This window comes from Equus asinus, chromosome 20 (genome assembly GCF_041296235.1).
Source record: "Equus asinus isolate D_3611 breed Donkey chromosome 20, EquAss-T2T_v2, whole genome shotgun sequence".
NCBI lineage: Eukaryota > Metazoa > Chordata > Mammalia > Perissodactyla > Equidae > Equus > Equus asinus.
The window spans coordinates 79,787,544-79,806,182 of record NC_091809.1 but is presented as its reverse complement, the minus strand read 5'-3'; the positions used below and the strand labels follow the sequence as shown (position 1 = coordinate 79,806,182).

The following is an 18,639-nucleotide window of genomic DNA, read 5'->3' as shown; positions in this document are numbered from 1 at the left end:
AAGAGAATACTGAAAGAAGATCAAATTTGGTGGGAGGAGGGGAGAAGAGGAGAAACTGTGGATTCAGTTTTGGATATGTTAAGTTTGAGATGCATTTGAGATACGTAAATGGCGATGAGTCCAGAGCTCAGAGGAGAAGTCTAGATTAGAGATACTAATCTCTGAGTTGTCTGAAAATAAATAATAAGCTGTGGGTACAGATGAAATCACCTGGGGAAAGAAAAAGGACCTAGGATGGAGCCTTGAGGAATCCCAACATCTAATGGATTAGTAGAAGAGGATGAAATCTGTATAGGAGACGGAGAAAGAATAAGCCGCTGAGAAAGGAGGAAAACTGGGAGGATGTGATGTCCCAGAAGCCAAGGGAGGAGAGAGTTTTGAGAATAAGAAAGTCATTAATAGTGCTGAATAATACTGAGAGGTCAAGTAAAACAGAGACTTAAAAGTCTGAGGATTTAATAACATGACGATTATTACTGACCCTAGAGAGAGCTGCTTCAGTGGCATGAAGGGTGGAAGTCACACTAGAGGGAATGAGAAATGAGCAACAGACGCCATGCTACTCATAGAAACCTCACTTGCCATCCTGAAGAAATTAAGAGTTTCACTTGAGAAGGCAAAAGTTATAGAGACTACAAAAAAGACACAATGCTACCAGTTTTAGTAATTCTTGAAGTGCTACAGAAATCCAGAAAAGTCAGGAAAGTCTTTACAGAGAAGGAAAGCCTTCAGCAGAGCATTTAAGGAAGTGCAACACTGAAAGACTGAAGAGTGCTCCGTCTAGGGAAATCAGATGAGAAGAACACATGGTGTGTGGGGTACAGGGGTGGGGGTGGGGGAGTGGGATCGAGGGGAGTGATAAAAAAGACAAGAGATACAAACCCAGCCCTCTGCTTTGTGATGCAGGCTCAATACTGAATTATTTAGGATTGGATAATCTATGCCCTAGTCTCTTATTTTTTGCTGCCTGCCTGTGGGCCAATTCATTTCTCATAATCAATTATACCAGAGGGTTGGTAGGGAAAAGAGAAAATTGGAATCATAAATCAATTATGTTGCTCATTGGTTTTGGAAAATGCTTTGTGAAAGGTGGGGATGAGTAAAATGAAGAGCTAAAATGTACTTTTGTATTTGTGATTTTGAGGCAGGGTGAGAGACTGGAAAAGAACACAGACTTCAGAGCCAGAGGGAATCAGGTTTGAATACTAACTCTGTCACTTCCTACCTATGTAGCCTTGGAAAATGCAGTCAGTCTCTTTGCAGCCCAGTTTTCCATCTGCAAAATTGGAGGAAACAATAAGTTTCTTGGCAAGGTTCCTTTAGGACTTAGCGCTGAGACTGGTGCCTGCCTCATAGGAATCTATTAATTGGTGGTGAATATTGTTTTAGTAATACTACAAGAGGGAAAATAGGAAATATATTGAAAGAGAGAACCTTGTATACCTAAGATGGGGGAATTTTATTTACTATGGGCCTTGATCTATATTTTTCTACTGGTATTTATCTAGAGACAAGTGAAAAGCCAAAGATAGCAAAGTTTAGTTTTTGGACCTTTTTTTGAGATAAACATATTTGTCTCACAGACTTTTACAATTAATGATATTAAGTAGATAACTATTCAAGAAATACATAGTCAAATATATTCTTATTTTATATTACTGCTAATTTTGTAAAGGAGGGAAGAGACAAAAAAAGGAAAAAAAGGAAAAAGGAAACCAGAAGGATAAAAAGCAACTAAAGTTAAGGGTGAACAAAGAACAGAAGATAAGAAGGGCTAAAGAGAGCAGAGAGACGGACAGAGACAGGACAGGCAGACAAAGAGGGAGTCAGAAGAGAACTGAGAGCAGGACCTGTCCTGCCCTCCTCCGTCCCTCCACACCCTCCCCTCAATACGTCCATCTGAGAGGCACAAAGTACGCTAAGCCCCTTGCTCTGCCAAGCTGGCTCTTCCTCTGCCCATCAGGCCACTGCTGTCACCTCTCGCCCAGCATATGCCCTGGCCTCCCCCTCCCCGCTATAGTCTCCTAACCAGTATTTAAGTTGACAGTAGACCTGGCATTGCTATACAGAGCTCTAGGCCACTTCATCTCAGTTATTTAAAAACCAAACCAAAACAAAAAGACCTACACCTGCATTTGCTAAACTAAGAAGGACACCTTGTGACAGAAATGAGGAAGTATGTTTATAGAACACTGGGATCTTCTTTGAGAACACTTTTTTAGAGGTGCCTTTGAGAAACTATCGTTTTAAGCGATATAAAGAATGATAGATATAATTTAACAAAATATGCCAAAGAATAAATGAAATTTTAATTAAGGGAAAAACCCGAACTCTGAGATGGCTAACTCTCATTTAATTAGCGTCTTTTCTTACTGTGTGCTGAGGGCCATCTTCATTATCTCTCATGTAGAAAGGCTTGAGTGCTAACGGATAATTAACGACAAAGACTGGTATGTTGCCACAGTGCTTCACCAGGAACTTTTCATGTTCAGTGTGTAGATCAACACCCCACTGTAAAGAGAAAAAAGAAATTACCAGAGGAGAAGACAGAGTAAAAATACATACTGCAGGACCTGAAAATAACCTGAATCAGTTCCAAGGGCTTCCTCTCCCTGAGGATCAGTGATGTGTGGAGCTGTCTGCTGAGGTTACACAGATGACTGACTAGAGAGAGAGATGTGTTAGCAAGAACATCCAAAGGCCTGGAAAGATGAAAGCTGAAACTCGTAGATAAACACTCTGCTTTCTGCCCCCATCTCAGGGAGCGGCATTTAGCAGATGAAGAGCATCTGCAGGAAAACAAAGCACACTGTCCACAGTGGATAAAAACCGACTTCAGAACCATACTTTTTATTAATACTGCCTAGAGCTTCTTCTACAGTCACTATTCCTAAGTCTCAGGAAATTAAATGATGAAAGATAATATTCCTAATATTGAGTCTATCTTTGGCTAGATGGCTTCTCTCAGTGAATATTTTTTTTTAAATAAAAGAGTCAACTCATAGATGTTCTTTGATGAATATTTAATAACACTGTTCATCTATTTATTCAGCAAATACTAATGTGCCTATTAAATCCCAGGTACCATGCTGGGGACTGGATATAGGGGTAAGAAAAAGAGACTCCCTGACTCCACGCAGCTTCCAGGGTAGGAGAAAAACATTAAATAAAAGCTTATGCAAAGAAATTAATTGATTATAAATATAACAAGCGCAGGGCACTATTATAAAAGGACCTGACTTAACTGGGAACGGGACTGGGGTAAGGACTAGTTTGAAGACAAAGGCACCGCATTCCCAACACTATCTTCTGACTCCCACTCGTCTGGCACTATCTGAATTAGAGGAAAGAAGCAACACCACAGGAACAAGACTTGCCTCCAACATTATGTGCATGCCCACCGATAAATCATGTGGCCTCTCTGAACCGATACCCTGGCCAATAAAGGAGTTCTAAAAAAAAAATTTGCTGTTTTCCCAAGTGGATCACAAATTAGGAGACTCTCTAAAGTTCAACAGAAAAAGAACCCTGTTTAATGTGTTGCCTCAACTTATTTGATCACATAACCTCTTTTTCTGTCACCTGTTATCACTCAGAATACACTTTGAACTAGGTGATTTCTACACTAATATTCTATGATTATAATTGTTTTTTAGGATTTTCATCTTCCTAAACTTGGGAAACCTCTTACAACCCTTTAGTCACTGCTATTCCAAATGATATGATTCTACTTCAAAGTTATTTTTCATTCTAAACATTTCAACAAGGTTGAGCAACCATCAAAAAAAGCCAACGTACAGGGGCTGGCCCAGTGGCATAGTGGTTAAGTTTGTGCACTCTGCTTTGGTGAGCCAGGGTTCTTGGGTTTGATCTTGGGCATGGACCTACACACTGCTCAATAAGCTGTGTTGTGGTGGGTCCCACATACAAAACAGAGGAAGACTGGCAACAGATGTTAGCTCAGGGACAATCTTGCTCAAGCAAAAAAAAAAAAAAAAAAGCCAATGTACACATGAGCAAATACTACATATTGCTAACAGGAGAAGGAAACTTATTTTAAAGGATCTTTAATGAAACAGGATAAGGACAAGAGGGACACATATTTTCATTTATACATATATATATATATATATAAATATTACCTCTGGGGTGAAGGTGAAGTTCTGGGACGCCTGCTTTAAGATCTCCACTGCTTCAGTATAAGAAATGCTGGAGAGAAACAGGGTAAAGGGTCAATACAATGGGCTGTTGGGTTAGTCCATCTGAAAACTAGAAAAGGCCTATTCCCACACAGCCTTTGAGATCCTAAATGAGTATTAAATAGGTATTGCGTAATCAGGAAGTAAGGTTGATCTAAACCCATGAGAGTCTGATCAGCATGAAGAGAAATGACCACTCAACAACCCACTCACGATCTACTTGCCATGGACACAGAGGAGCTAGTCACTCAGGCAAGGAAAGATTTTCTTCACATTCATGCTATGCCAATGCCCTAATAAAAGATGTGAAATATTGAGGCCAAAAGAGCAAAAGTCTTTCCTTAAAGTTGTCATTCATTCATCCAACAAACATATATTGAGCTTACACTATGTGCTAGGCATTATTCCAGGCACTGGAGATACAGTACATAAAAACAAAGCCCCTGCCTTTATGGAGTCAATATTCCTGTGTGTGTGTGTGTGTGATGGGGGATAGGGGTGGGGAGTGGGGAAAAGACAAATAAACAGAACAATATAATGCCAGGGAGCTATTGGTGCTATGAAGAGAAATAAAGCAAGGTAAGAAGATGGAGGGTATTTGGGGGGCTATTTTAGATAAGATGGGCAAGAAAGGCTTGACTGAGTTGGCGACATGTGAACAGAAACCTGCACAAGGAAAGGAAATGAGCCTTATAAATATCTGGGGGGGAAGCATTCCAGACAAAAGGAACAGTGAGTACAAAGGCCTAAAATGAGGAACAGTGTGGCTCATTTGAGGAACAAAAAGGTGAATGTGACTACAGCATCTTGAACAAGAGGAAGAGTGCCAGGAAATCAGATAGGAAAGGGAGTCAGAGGTCAGATCCCATGGACTCGTTCAGGCCATAGCAAGGGCTCTGTAATGTATTCTAAGCATCGTTAAGACTGTTTAGGAAAAATATCATTGATTATCTCAGTGAGAAACCCTCATGCCTAAAACAAGCCAAACCAAGAATTTAACTATTTGAATAGGTTAATACGTGCACACAGTTAAAAAAAAAAAATCAAGGGGGCTGGCCCGGTGGCGTAGTGGTTAAGTTTGTGCACTCCCCTTTGGCGGCCCAGGGTTCATGGATTCAGATCCTGGGCACGGACCTGTGCACCACTCACCAGGCCATGCTGAGACGGTGTCCCACATACAAAATAGCAGAAGACTGGCATAACTGTTAGCTCAGTGACAGTCTTCCTCAAGCAAAAAGAGGAAGATTGGCAACAGATGCTAGGTCAGGGCCAATCTTCCTTACCAAAAAAAAGAGAAATAAATAAAAAATTTAAAAAATCAAGATCTATAAAAGAGTACACATCTCCCTTCCACCCTTTTCCCACAACTAGCTACCTAGTTCCTCTCCTCACACACAATCACTATTATTGGTTTCTTATGTGTCCTTCCAGAGGGTTTTATACATCTATAAGCAAATAATATACACTCTCCCTTTTTTTTAATAGATGCCAGCCACAGCATACATACCATATACACTCTTTTACATCTTTTCTCACTCAATATATCTTGAAAATCTTTTCCTTTCGGTATACGAAGAGCTTCTTTATTTTTTGAACTATTACACAATATTTCATTTTGTGGATGTGTCCTAATTAGTTTAACTAGTCATCTATTGATGGATATTTCAGCTATTTCCAATCTTTTGCTATTATAAATCATGACTACATATGTCTATTTTATGCTATTACAAACTATTCTTATATACTTAGCATATGGAAAAAATTGAACTGCTGGATCAAAGCATATTGGCAATTGCAGTTTTTATTTATTCTGAAAGATACTGCCAAAGATATGGTTTCCCTTTTACAGGGTTACACCAATTTACGCCCACCAGTAGTATATGAAAACGTCAGTTTCCCTATGTCCTCTGCAGTACCGGATGATTAAAAACAAAAATCTACAAACTTTCTGAAGGACACTGAGCTCAAAAAATAACTTACCCCAAACAAACTTATTCTCTGAAGCAAAATGAAGTTCCTACCTATAATAACAAACTGGAAAGAGTCGCATCTTATAGTATAAAAAAAGCCCCCAAGGCTGTGTTTTGAGTGATAGGTTTTTTTCTGAGATGAAAACTCTATTCAAATTAAAATCTAGTATTAAATAATAGGTAATTTCTAAGGTAGGAATGGTGGTGGTATTGATAGTAGTAATAATTTTAAAATGAGCATTTTACAGAAGGGAAACTGAAGCTTAGAGAGGATGAGTAACTTGCCCAAAATCACTCAGTAAGTAAGCAGTAAACCCTGATGCGCTGACTCCAGAGTCTAAGCTTTTAACTGCTGAGATCATGCCTAAACCACTGGCAGTTTCACATGTTGAATGAAAACAAAAGATAATGGGCTCTGGGTTCCCCCTCTGACTCTACCACTTACTAACTATGTAAATCACTTCACCTTAGTGAAAGCATTTTATAAATACAAACGTTAAAAAAATTAAGTATTTGCACTTCTAAAATAAGGAGATTGGACCACATTGTCTAAAGTTCTTTCCTGCTTAGACATTCTATTGTTCTCTTCCATTAACTACTTGATATGATCTACTCATTATACTGAGAAATACAAGAGCAGTCAAAATGGTAGCACTAGGATTTTGTGCCGTTGATATGCTACTGTTACATTATTAAGAAAAAATGACTCTCAAGTCTAAACATCTCTTGTTATTCTGTATCTTCTGCCCCACGTGATTTTCCCACGTCTCTGCTCCTTTCTTACTTTATCTTCTGTTATCCTTTTCCCTTATTCACTCCTGCTATTACTTGAACACACCAGGCATGCTACAATCTCAGGGCCTTTGTACTTGCTATTTCCTCTGCCTGGAATATTCTTTTCCCACATACCCATATAACTAGTTCTCTTACTTTCTTTAGATCTTTACTCAAAAATTATCTCAGTGAGATCTTCCCAGCCACATTATCTAAAATTTCTACCTCCTCACTCTCCTTTTGTCTTCTCTTATCTTCTTTCTCTTCTCTGTTTTTTCCCCCCTTAGTATTACTCATTCTCACAGACTATATGTTTTACTTATTTATCTTGTTTCTTGGCTTGTCCTACCTCCACCAGAAACGTAAACTCAATGAAGGCAGGGAATGTTATCTGCTTTTTCACTGCTTTGAGACAGTTTTCAGATTCTAAAATAATGCCCGGCACACAGTAAGTATTCAATATAAATTTAAGTGAAAGAAGAACCTCAAAGGCCTTCACTTGTACTTCACTGCCTTTCGATTCTCTATCTTGGGGCTTCTGACTATTTCCTCCTTTTCTGACCCCATGTCACTGCCTTGCTATTCATTCAGGTTCAAGGACTCAGCTCTTTAAACTTGTAGCCTGAAGGTCTAGGTTGATAGCTGAAATTCGTAGTTCAGTCAAGCTGGCCAAGTTTTTCTCATTCTCCTCCTCAAGGAGAGGTTAAATCCTCTTAGAACAAAATCTTCCTAAACCTAAAGACGGCAAGTGAAGAATGATACCAACTTATGTTCAGAAACAACTTTCTATTCTTCTGAGTATCAAATTTCCTATATACACTGTAAATACACTGAATACTAAGTCTTATATAAGTTGTTGGTACTATCTATGAAGAGGTTGCTTATTGTTCTTTTTCCATATCAAGTATGCGTTTGTTTTATAATAAACTGTAAAAAAGGAGCAGCCTATCTGACTAATATGGTTGGTGGAATAAACAAACAGTCCAATATCAAGTACTGTTTGAACAGGATTATTGTGGAAATGAAGCAATAAATATGTTATACCTAAAATACAGAGCTTTAGGTTTAAAAAAAGTGGCTAAAACTCAGTTTAGAATATATCATCAGGTTTTAGCAAGAAAAGTAAAGAAGAAAAAGAAAGAGTGAAACAGAGAAAAACTGAGGGGCAGACATTACATGTGCATATTTTAAAAGTTTGCTTTTTAATCAAGCAAAATTTTGATTACTAAAGTTAGCATTAGTTTGAATTGCATTAATACAGTTAATAATTACTATGTTCATTTATGTTGCTATGATTTACTCATTTATTTACTCATGAAACATTGATTGTCAACTATGAATCAGACACAAGAGCTATAAAAATAATTAAAAGATGGACCTTCCTTGAGTCTAGGGAGTGTGATAAGCAGATATATAAAGAAAAAAATTTACTATAGTGTGAAAAAGATGATAAAGTATGAATAAAGTTCAGAGAAAATATAATATCTACTTACATTAAAAAGTTGTTTTTTAGCATATGTTCTAATCTGTCCTTGGTAAGAAAAGAGAAAAAAGAAAATTTATTAAATGTAATTATATTCATTATATGTAATTAACATATTTAAAGAGTACATGTATTGGGCTTTATTCACAAAACTAATTACCTTTTGGCCAGGAGCTATGAATCTGTGACAGAGTTCAACGTCTTCAGGACAATTTGAGAGAACCAGCATGGTTGCAGTCTTGAAAAGCCGCTCCATAACCTAAGAGAGATGACAGAGAACTGCCTGACAAGTAAGCTACTTTATATGAAAAATCTGCTTAGGGCCCTGTAAGGACTGCTCTCCAAGTTTTAGTAACAATAAATCCGTTAGGACTCTCAATCCCCAAATGTACTACAGCAAGTTAGCTCTGTTTTCCATATTGATTAGAGCAGCCAACACAACTTCTTCTCAGAGGTAGGGGAAAAAAAAAGAAAGAAAAATATCTCAATCTTTTGTTAACAGTTTCAATACTGGTACTGAAGTGGGATGTCAAATGAACAGCTAAAACTGATTAATGCCTCTCTAAACTTCAATATACTCACTTGTAGAATCAGGATAGTGAGAGTACCTAGTTTTCAGGATCCTTGTGAAAAATCCACTGAGATAATCCATGTTTAAGTCTTAGCTTAGTACCCGGTCAGAGAAGCACACAACGAACATTGGCTGTTGTGAAGAGTGAGACACTTTGAAAAGTGCTTCATTCAGTCATTGGTAAATGAAAGTTAACTTTAAAATTAGAGAAGCAATGAGACATAGCCACATCTAAATATACACATTTTTGCTTTGCTATAGCATGAAGTAAAAATAACACAAATCATTATACAACACAAATCAGCATATAAGAATTCATTCTACCAGCGGTGACCATACAAGTCTCATGGGAAAAACTTGTTTTTAGAAGAAAAAAGTGGAATGAAGATATTTCTAAAACATTTTCAATCAAAATTAAAATTTTGGGGGGCTGGTCCGGTGGCGCAGCGGTTAAGTTCGCACGTTCTGCTTTGGTGGCCCAGGGTTCACAGGTTCAGATCCCTGGCATGGACCTACGTACTGCTTGTCAAGCCATGCTGTGGCAGGCATCCCACATATAAAGTAGAGGAAGATGGGCACGGATATTAGCTGGGGGCCAGTCTTCCTCAGCAAAAAGAGGACTGGCAGCAGGTGTTAGCTCAGGGCTAATCTTCCTCAAGAAAAAATTAAAATTAAAAAAAAACAACAAAAAAAACCCCTAAAATTTTTGCTTTGAAGTCAGTGAGATCATAGCAGGCCCTCCAAATATCGTACTCATAAAGATACATACATTTACAGAGTACAGGCTGCCTCAGAGGCAGGAATCTTCCTTTCCTCTCTTGCATCACTGGTATACCCTACCAAGGCTGGAAACACAGTGGGGACATAAGCTTCTACTCAAGTAATTTAATAATGATCAGATATAGGAAAGTACTTAGTAGCCAAGCGACGACCAGATATATTTATTTTTTAATAGATATATAAAATATTTTCATGTTTTATATTTTTATATTTAAATATTATTCTGTAGGGGAATAAGTTGACGAAAGAAGAGCAAAAGGAAGCTAAAGATCTTTTACTTTGAGCCTGTATCACCTTCAATCTAGCAGTGAGATGAAGGAATCACTAAGTAACTGAGTGATTTATGACGGGTCATATCCTTCAGTCACTAAAAAAGCCGACGTGTACTAAGAGGAAAAAAGAACAGGTAGATTGGGTACAATGCCTGCACGGTTGAGGGACACAGTACGCCTCTCTGTAGGACAAAGACTTTGACCACTCGGGTAGTTAAGTCGGTGTCTTTCATGAGCAGTAAATTTCCATTTGAAGAAGAAAATCATTGGCTTCTCTAATCTTGACTTTCAGACTATGCTCTATAAATATACTGAAGAAAACAGAAGCTTAACTGAAGAGTTAAAAGCACCCTCAGGTGCTTTTAAAAATATATTACTCAATGGCATTAAAATAGTAATATTTAATTGCTTATACTTCATGAGTGGAAAAAATCCTTTGTTACAATATTCTGATTCAATATTTAAGAGGCTGACTCTTCATTGAGATAATTTCCACAGAACGTAATTTATAAAAAGGATAAAATTAAGAGAAGGAGGAGATTACTTTTGGGGGTGGAGCATACTTTTTTCTTCTGTTTTTAGGAAAAAAGTTTATATTTCAATTAATTAAATCATTCAACAGTGTATGCCTTGAGTACCATTCAGTGGAGTCTCAAAGAAATAAGCCTTCTTTAATTAAAGAATAGATAATTCTAGAGCAAAGATCCTAAGGTGTAATATTCTAACGTAATTTACGTGTGGTCTTGTAACCTTCCTCTGTATCTATGTTGGGCCAGTGGAGTCAGGGTCAAGGCAGAAACAGGGAGGTGAAACGTGTGGTTCAACTCCTTACAACACTCTCATCGCCTGAGTAAAATAACAATGAAGAATTGGGTAGTGGGCTCAAGCTGAAAGCTGCTTAAGGGATTTTACTGACTCCTTGTGAGACTCAGATCCTGACTCCCTAAAATCTAGAAGAGGGTTACTTGACAGTGTTACTATTGACATTTTTGGCCAGATGATTCTTCGTTGGGGGAAGGCGACTGTGCATTGTAGGATGTTGAACAGCATCCCTAAGCCTTTACCACTAGATGCTAGTAGCAACCACTCTCCCCTACACCCCTGCCCACTCCCTAGTAGGGACAACCAAAAATGTTCCCCAGGGGACACTGATCTAGAACAATCAGTGGGAGATGTTAAGTCAGTGGGAGCACGTAAGTGGATACTGTGGCGGGTGGCCAGAACACTCCTGCAGGATCAAGAGCTTTATCTGCTGGGAATATTAACTGCTGATGGTCCTCAGCTGAGTTCTACTTCAGGACCTGTCTGGGCTAAGAGTGCTGTCTTACCCAAGGTTAGCTTCTTCCCAAGGCAAGCCGGTGTTCAAACACTGGATGAAGTGGGGAGACACAAAGGCCCACCCCCTTCTTGCCTTCATGTGGTACAATTATGAAGGACCATTCCAGCTCCAAACTTGCTCACAGAATTGGCTAAGGCCCCTGTTTGCAAAAGCATCACAGTTCAACTTCTCCCTCAGCCCATGGTGCTGCCCTCCTTTCCTTACAGGTGCTGTTCTCCAAAGCATTTCCCCAATAGTCCCCTGCATGCAAATCTCTGCTTCGGAAATTGTTTACCAGGAAATCCAACCTAAGATAACAAAATAGTGAGTCCATTCTACTTGGTGGTATATGTGGTATTTATGTTTAAAGTGGAATTGGGTCATTTACTGGGTGAATCAGTATATACATATAAATGAATAAAAGTGAGATGATGAAAAGTGCTAAAATAAACATCCTGAAATCACAGATCAAAACTAAAATATTAACCAAAATGGTATTGGATAGAGAATTCAAAATAACAACAGTTAATTTCTGGGTACTTACTAAAGTGCCATGAATTATGCTAAGTGCCTTATTATCTGTCTAATCCTCTGAACTTCTCTATAAAGTATGAATTATTATTCCCATTTTATAGACGAGGAAACTGAGGCTCAGAGAAATTAAGCCCCTTGTCTAAGGTCACTTAGCAAGTAAGTGTGGAGCTAAGAATCAAATCCTGGTCCAACCAACTCCAGAACTTGTATGCTCTATCTGGATTATAGCCACAGCCTCCTAAAAGGGCTCCCACCCCTATTTTTATCTCTCTCTAAATCATTCTTTATATTGCTACTAGAGATATGTTTCTAAAATTTAACTCTGACCATGGCCTTTCCCAATTGAGAACTCTTTCTCCTTTACATTTTGGATTAAGTTCAAACTCCCTAGCATGGCATTTAAATACAAGGTCTTTGGGGCCGGCCCAGTGCTGTAGTGGCTAAGTTCGCATGCTCAGCCTCGGCGGCCCAGGGTTCACAGGTTCAGATCCCAGGTGCAGACCTACACATCGCTCATCAAGCCATGCTTTGGCAGTGTCCCACATACAAAAAAGAGGAAGACTGGCACAGATGTTAGTTCAGGGACAATCTTCCTCAGGCAAAAAGAGGAAGATTGGCAACAGATATTATCTCAGGGCCAATCTTCCTCATCAAAACCCAAAAAAACCCCCAAAAAAACCAAAAAACCAAAACAAGGTCTTTCTTTCATGATCTGACTCTTGACTCTCTCTCCAGCCTTATCCCTTGCTCCCAAAACAGAACTCTGAGAGCTCCTGTGGATGCTTTCTAACATAGCTACATAGATATTTCTCTAACAATAAAGATGTTTTATTTATTTGCCCAGCAAATAGTAAGAGCTACTACTTACTGAGCCTGCTATGTGCCAGACCCCTTATTAGGTGTTTTACATTACATATATTATTTCATGTACTCCTCACAATAACCTTATGGAACAGGTACTATTATTCTCATTTTAAAGATTTTATTTTTTCCTTTTTCTCCCCAAATCCCCCCAGTACATAGTTGTGTAATTTTAGTTGTGGGTCCTTCTAGTTGTGGCATGTAGGATGCCGCCTTAGCGCGGCGTGATGAGTGGTGCCATGTCTGTGCCCAGGATCTGAACTGGTGAAACCCTGGGCAGCTGAAGCAGAACATGCAAACTTCACCACTCGGCCACGGGGGTGGCCCTTATTCTTCTCATTTTATAGCTGAGGAAGCTCAAGATCACCAAGGTTAGGTAACATCATAACAAAATTAATGGCAGAGCTGGGATATGAACTTAAATCTGTCTGATTCTTGTACTTTATACTATCATTACACCAAAGGCATTCAGTAGATGTTTACTAAATTAACTAGTTCTCGATATTCTTCATTCTATGAACACTTGTAAGGCACAGATTCCGAGGTAAAAATGTATAGAGAAACACTTTAATGTCACAGATGCCTGATATTTAGAAAACTACTCATGTGCCACATATTGATGTTCGGTCAGTGACAGACCACACGTATGTCAGTGGGCCCATAAGATTAGTACCACATAGCCTAGGTGTGTAGTAGGCTATGCCGTCTAGGTTTGTGTAAGTGCACTCTATGACGTTCACACAACAACAAAATCTCCTACCGACGCATTTCACAGAACGTATCCCCGTCATTAAGTGACATGTGACTATATTTTGAAACTTGAATACCTACCTGCATGAGATCTTGAAGGCTCTCAACAAAAGAAATCTCTGCTTCTACCATATAAAACTCTGCCAGGTGTCTCCGGCTCTGAGAATTCTCTGCTCGGAATGTTGGACCAAAGGTAAACACTTGAGTAAAAGCTCTGCAATTCAAGATTCAGAGTGTAAAAATAGGATCCACATGATTAATTTTAAGTATTTAAAATACTCAGTGAGCTCTTAAGAAAAAAGTTTTATGCCTGTCTTGTCCACAGATCCACACATATTAGCTGCTATATTTCTCTAATGGATGATAATAATAGTTTCATTAAAAATGTTACATTTATAGAAACCACTTTATCCCAAAGGAATTTGCAAGTGCTTTACAAACCCTGTGGCTTACTAAATACAGAATTAGAACCACTTCTGGGGGCACTCTACTGCAGCTGCCTTAAACAGCGGGCAGCTACATTTCACAGCAATCAAGAACACAGTCAAGGGAAATACCACAGCCCAAGAAGCCACACAGACCATCTAGACAGTAACAGTTCAACTGGAGTTTTGTGTGGGTAAGGTGTGCTAATTATTTTTTAAATATGTGAGGAAAGAATATCCAATGTGTCTGGTGATTTGTCTTGTTCAAAGTCTACTGGAGTTCTTCACAACCACCTATATGCTTCAATCAACACTGAATGGCCTGGAAATTTGGGGGTGAGGGTGGATTTTGAAGAACTGTCTACTTTACAGGACTATAGCTCAACAATCCAAAGAAAAACAAAGAAATTCTTATTTTTAAATTCCTGCAGAGAAGTGGACACAACACCTCCATTCTTTAACCCTTACAGTCAGTCCCCCTTATATGGAAACAGGGTAACAGCTGAGATCAGATCAGGCAAATGCGAAGTAATAAAACATTTCTTGAGGACTACCTAATCTTTGAAATTTAAGGTTTTGCTAGACTAAAACAAGAGGTTCAGGGCTCCTTAGCTATCATTCTGAGCACTCTTCATTTGTCTGCTGTCAGTCAGATAACACTAAGATGAGAAATCATAGTGCAGAAAATAGATGAATTGTGGGTATATATACCAGTAGCTTTTTTTGTTTTGTTTCATTGTTTTTTTAAGTAAAGATACTCTGGGAAATGAAATAATACAAAAATTACAGTGGAAAACAAGAGATTTATTTTTTCTTTCAAAAAGCCATTTTAGTTAAGGCCTAGATGGTAATAAGCTTAGAAATTTATATTTTGGTTCTATAGCCACCTTCCTGAGACCATGATCAGTTAACTTCTGAGAACTTTAGTTCTTAATGGAAAAATAAACAGTAGGAATTCAAAAATATTACTATGGTGACCTCTCTCCCAAGATTCAGATCCAGATTTGCCTACTAGACTGTTCCTGAAAACGCTGAACCTACCTTGTGCAGAATGAAAACTCTTGCCCTGCTCCCAAAAACAAACAAAAAACAGAATAATGAATAATTATGCTTTTCTTTTTACATTTCCCCAGCTGTTAATCTCATTTAATTCAGCTAGTCACCCAAACCAGATCCCCCACCTCTTCCGCACTGCCCACATCTCCTATATATCCTATTGATCACAAAATTATATTGTTTTGACCTAGGAAAACTCTTTCAAATCTAGAGACTTCTTTATCTCCAGACACTGTCTGAGTGTAAACTCTTGGGTCTTGCTTGGAACACAGCAGCTTTTTTTAAATTTCATTTTATTTTTCAGGAAGGTTGGCCCTGAGCTAACATCTGTGCCCATCTTCCTCTACTTTATACGTGAGATGCCTGCCACACCATGGCTTGACAAGCAGTGCATAGGTCCACACCCAGGATCCGAACCAGCGAACCCTGGGCTGCCAAAGCAGAATGTATGAATTTAACTGCTGCGCCACCGGGCTGGCCCCAGCAGCTTTTGTGTGTGTTTGTGTGTGTGTGTGTGTGTGTGAGGAAGATTGGCCCTCAGCTAACATCTGTGCCAATCTTCCTCTATTTTATGTGGGATGCCACCACAAAGTGGCTTGATGAGCGGTGCTAGGTCTGTGCCCAGGATCCGAACCTGCGAACCGCCAGGCTACCCAAGTGGAGCCGTGAACTTAACCACTATGCCACTGGGCTAGCCCCAGAACACAACAGCTTTTCAACTGGTGTCTGACACCTGTTTTTCTTCCTCCATCCCCAAACTACTAAGAGTTTTCAAAGTCAACTCTGATTTTATCAGCCCTAATTTAAAAATCTTCAATGATTCCCCCACTGCTCAAAGGATAAAATTCAAACTCTTACCTTTGACCCAGCTTTCCTTCACAAAGCCTTTTCTCTAGCCACCCTGAAGACTTCTCCTTATACAGCACCCCCGTATGCCTTTAGGCCTTTGCACAGGCTGTTCCCTACCACAGGGGCCTGCTCCTCTCTCTCCAAATGGCAAATTCCCATCTATCCTTCAAGACTTGGCTCAAATGTCACTTTCTCTTTGTAATCTTATATGACTATGACACTTTGTCCATGTATTTAGTATACAGAATGTATCATTTTGAAATGTAATTATCTATTTCAGTATCTTTCTCCCCCAATAAACTATGAAATCTTCCAGAGCAGGAATCATGTTTTATTCATACTTGCATCTCCAGTGCCTAACATAAAACAGGTGCTCATGTTGAATGAATGAGTACTAATGATGGCAGACTTCCTCAGTTGTAAACTGGAAAAGCACAACATCTTCATAAATAGTAACATTACAAATAATGTACAGAAAAATACTCAGATATACTTTACTGTGGCTGTTACTTAGTACCTAAAATGGGTCAAACAATCTAGGTCTGTCCCAAACAATAAACCGAAGAATTTTAAGGCCTTGAGTTTCCAATCTGTGACTGTGCAATCTCTAGGTAGCTTGGCAACAGTGTATCTAAATAAATAAAATAACATTTCTTTTTGGTATTGCATCATAAGAAATTATGTATATGGATGTCCACTAACAATAAAGGATATTTTATTGAGATTTTCCAAGGCATAACATAAAAACTAGGTGGCACAAGTGAAATTTACTTTGGGAGCTCTGAGGGAGACTTTCAAGAAATGGGCAGTTAGTTATCTTCCTGAAATACAAGGAAGGCCAATGGGATTGCTGTTCAGAAGAGACATGCTTTTTCTATTAAGGTACTAGGCACAGGGAAGACCATGGTTTCTAAAACGAACCACAAATTCAAGTCACAAGGGCATCTGCTTCTCACATGGGTGCTCCAAGATGAGTGGCAATAGGAATTTTTTATTTAACGATGGTTAGTGATTTTCCCTAGAAACGGAAGGTAAGCTTTTTAGTATAAAATACAGAAGAGGATCAAGGATTTTTATTTTAATTAAAGTAAGGACCAGGCTCTGAATGAGGGACCCAAGAGTTAAGCATCATTCTAATAGGGTAAGTAAAAACTGATGGCCATAGTGCTTCCTTTGATTTAACGGAAGGATATAATGAGCTGGAGGGTATGTTGAGAAATTGCCTAATTCAGTTTCTCGTCTTTAAGCAAATGAATGTTTAAATCATTCAGTAATGAGTGTCCTATTATAAAAGTTGTGATGGTGGTGGTGTAGTAGTGACAGTGGGTACCATTAGCAAGTGCTGCCTGTGGGCCAGGCAATAGATGTAAGAACCTGAGAGTTAACTCAATCAAGTGTGTATTGTTACTTCTATTTTTCAGGCTAAGAAATTGAAGCTCAGCAAGGTTAAGACGCTTTCCCAAAAGTCATAGAGTCATAGTCTAAGAAGTGGTGGAGGCCAGATTCAAATCCAGATCTGACTCTAATGGTCACAGCCTTAAACATGAAATTAAAATAATTATGCTCATAACTGGACATTGATAAACTCAGAAAATTAGAAAGAAAAATTTGTAATATAGCCTCCCTTCTAAAAGATAACTAGGGTAAGTAGTTTGATATATTTCCCTTCCTTATGAATAGCTTATTTGCTTTACATATTAAAATTACAGCTTTCTAGGATACATTGCCTTCATGTGAATAATGAAAATGATAAGTTTTCATCAATATCTTGTAACCTTTAGCAAATCATTTCGTCTTTCTGGTCTTCAAATTCTTACATGAGTGGGAGATGGGGGCAGCTTGGCATTTTTCTCTAGCATCTTTTGCAATAATTTTGTTTCTAGGTTCATGTGAAGTTGCTCTTATTTTAATTTATGCTGATTTTTTTTCTTTTTCTCTGTCTTCAAATGAAAGCCATTTGCAGCAAGGCTTGGGCCAACCAACATTTAAAGTAAGGTCTGAGAACAAGGCCATTTCTAAAATAAGATACAAAACCAGGTGAAAGGCCAGCACTGCTGTGAGAAGAGACCAGCAGAAAAAGAAAACAGTCAGCACTAGAAAGCATTCTTGTGCCAAATTATGGAGAGAGGAAAGCCATATAAGGAAAGTCCATGAGCTTGGAGTTGATGTTTAAGATAACAAAAGTACATTCAACACACATCGACCACGATAGCTACAAAAATGGCTTTTTAAAAATAAAAAGTAAAGTTACCAAAAAAAGGTTTGACAAAGGTCATTTTCTTCCTTGTGTGGAGTTTTACGAAGCCCTAAATTGGCAAGTGGATTACTACAAAATGGTCACTGACTGCTTGGCCATTTATTCTTTCTGGCTCTGAAATTTAAGAGCTAATCTTTATATTTTTGAGATAGAGGAATTACTGTTCTTTAGCTGGGCAAGAACTTTCCATTCAGCATAAGGTAGATCCACAACTTTCCCTTAGGGCCCCCACTCCCAACTGCCTATCACTTTTTTATTGCCGGTTCAGTAAACGTTTATTAAGCTGAAGTGAACTCACAGACAATTTTAAACTGGCTTTTAAAATATTCTTTGTCAAGTGGTATTCCTATCATTCAGAAAATAATCATCTATTTTACTACTGTACTGCATCCATTGGATTATCAATACTGTGAGATATTTGTCACTCATTATTTCTATACGCCTAACAGAGGGGACCCCAGGCACCTCCTTTTCAGCTTTCCCCTATTCCTCTATCCTGCAATCCACTTGGTGGAACTGTATAAAAGAGACGTAGCTCTC

At 38.6% G+C, this 18,639-nt stretch overlaps 1 protein-coding gene across 6 annotated transcripts in view; it reads right to left on the bottom strand.

The window, feature by feature from the left end:
- Positions 1 to 18,639, bottom strand: part of NARS2 (asparaginyl-tRNA synthetase 2, mitochondrial) — a 102,364-nt gene that overhangs the window by 14,504 nt on the left and 69,221 nt on the right. For 5 of the 6 annotated variants that reach the window (XM_014859658.3, XM_044752480.2, XM_044752479.2 and 2 more), the window contains 5 exons: positions 13,594 to 13,726; positions 8,587 to 8,685; positions 8,437 to 8,474; positions 4,143 to 4,209; positions 2,374 to 2,511 (listed from right to left, as the gene is read on the bottom strand). In XM_014859658.3, the coding sequence (XP_014715144.1) occupies positions 2,374 to 2,511; positions 4,143 to 4,209; positions 8,437 to 8,474; positions 8,587 to 8,685; positions 13,594 to 13,726 (475 nt within the window). The remainder of the gene's footprint in view (positions 1 to 2,373; positions 2,512 to 4,142; positions 4,210 to 8,436; positions 8,475 to 8,586; positions 8,686 to 13,593; positions 13,727 to 18,639) is intronic. The other variant, XM_070490579.1, reaches the window with a different exon arrangement.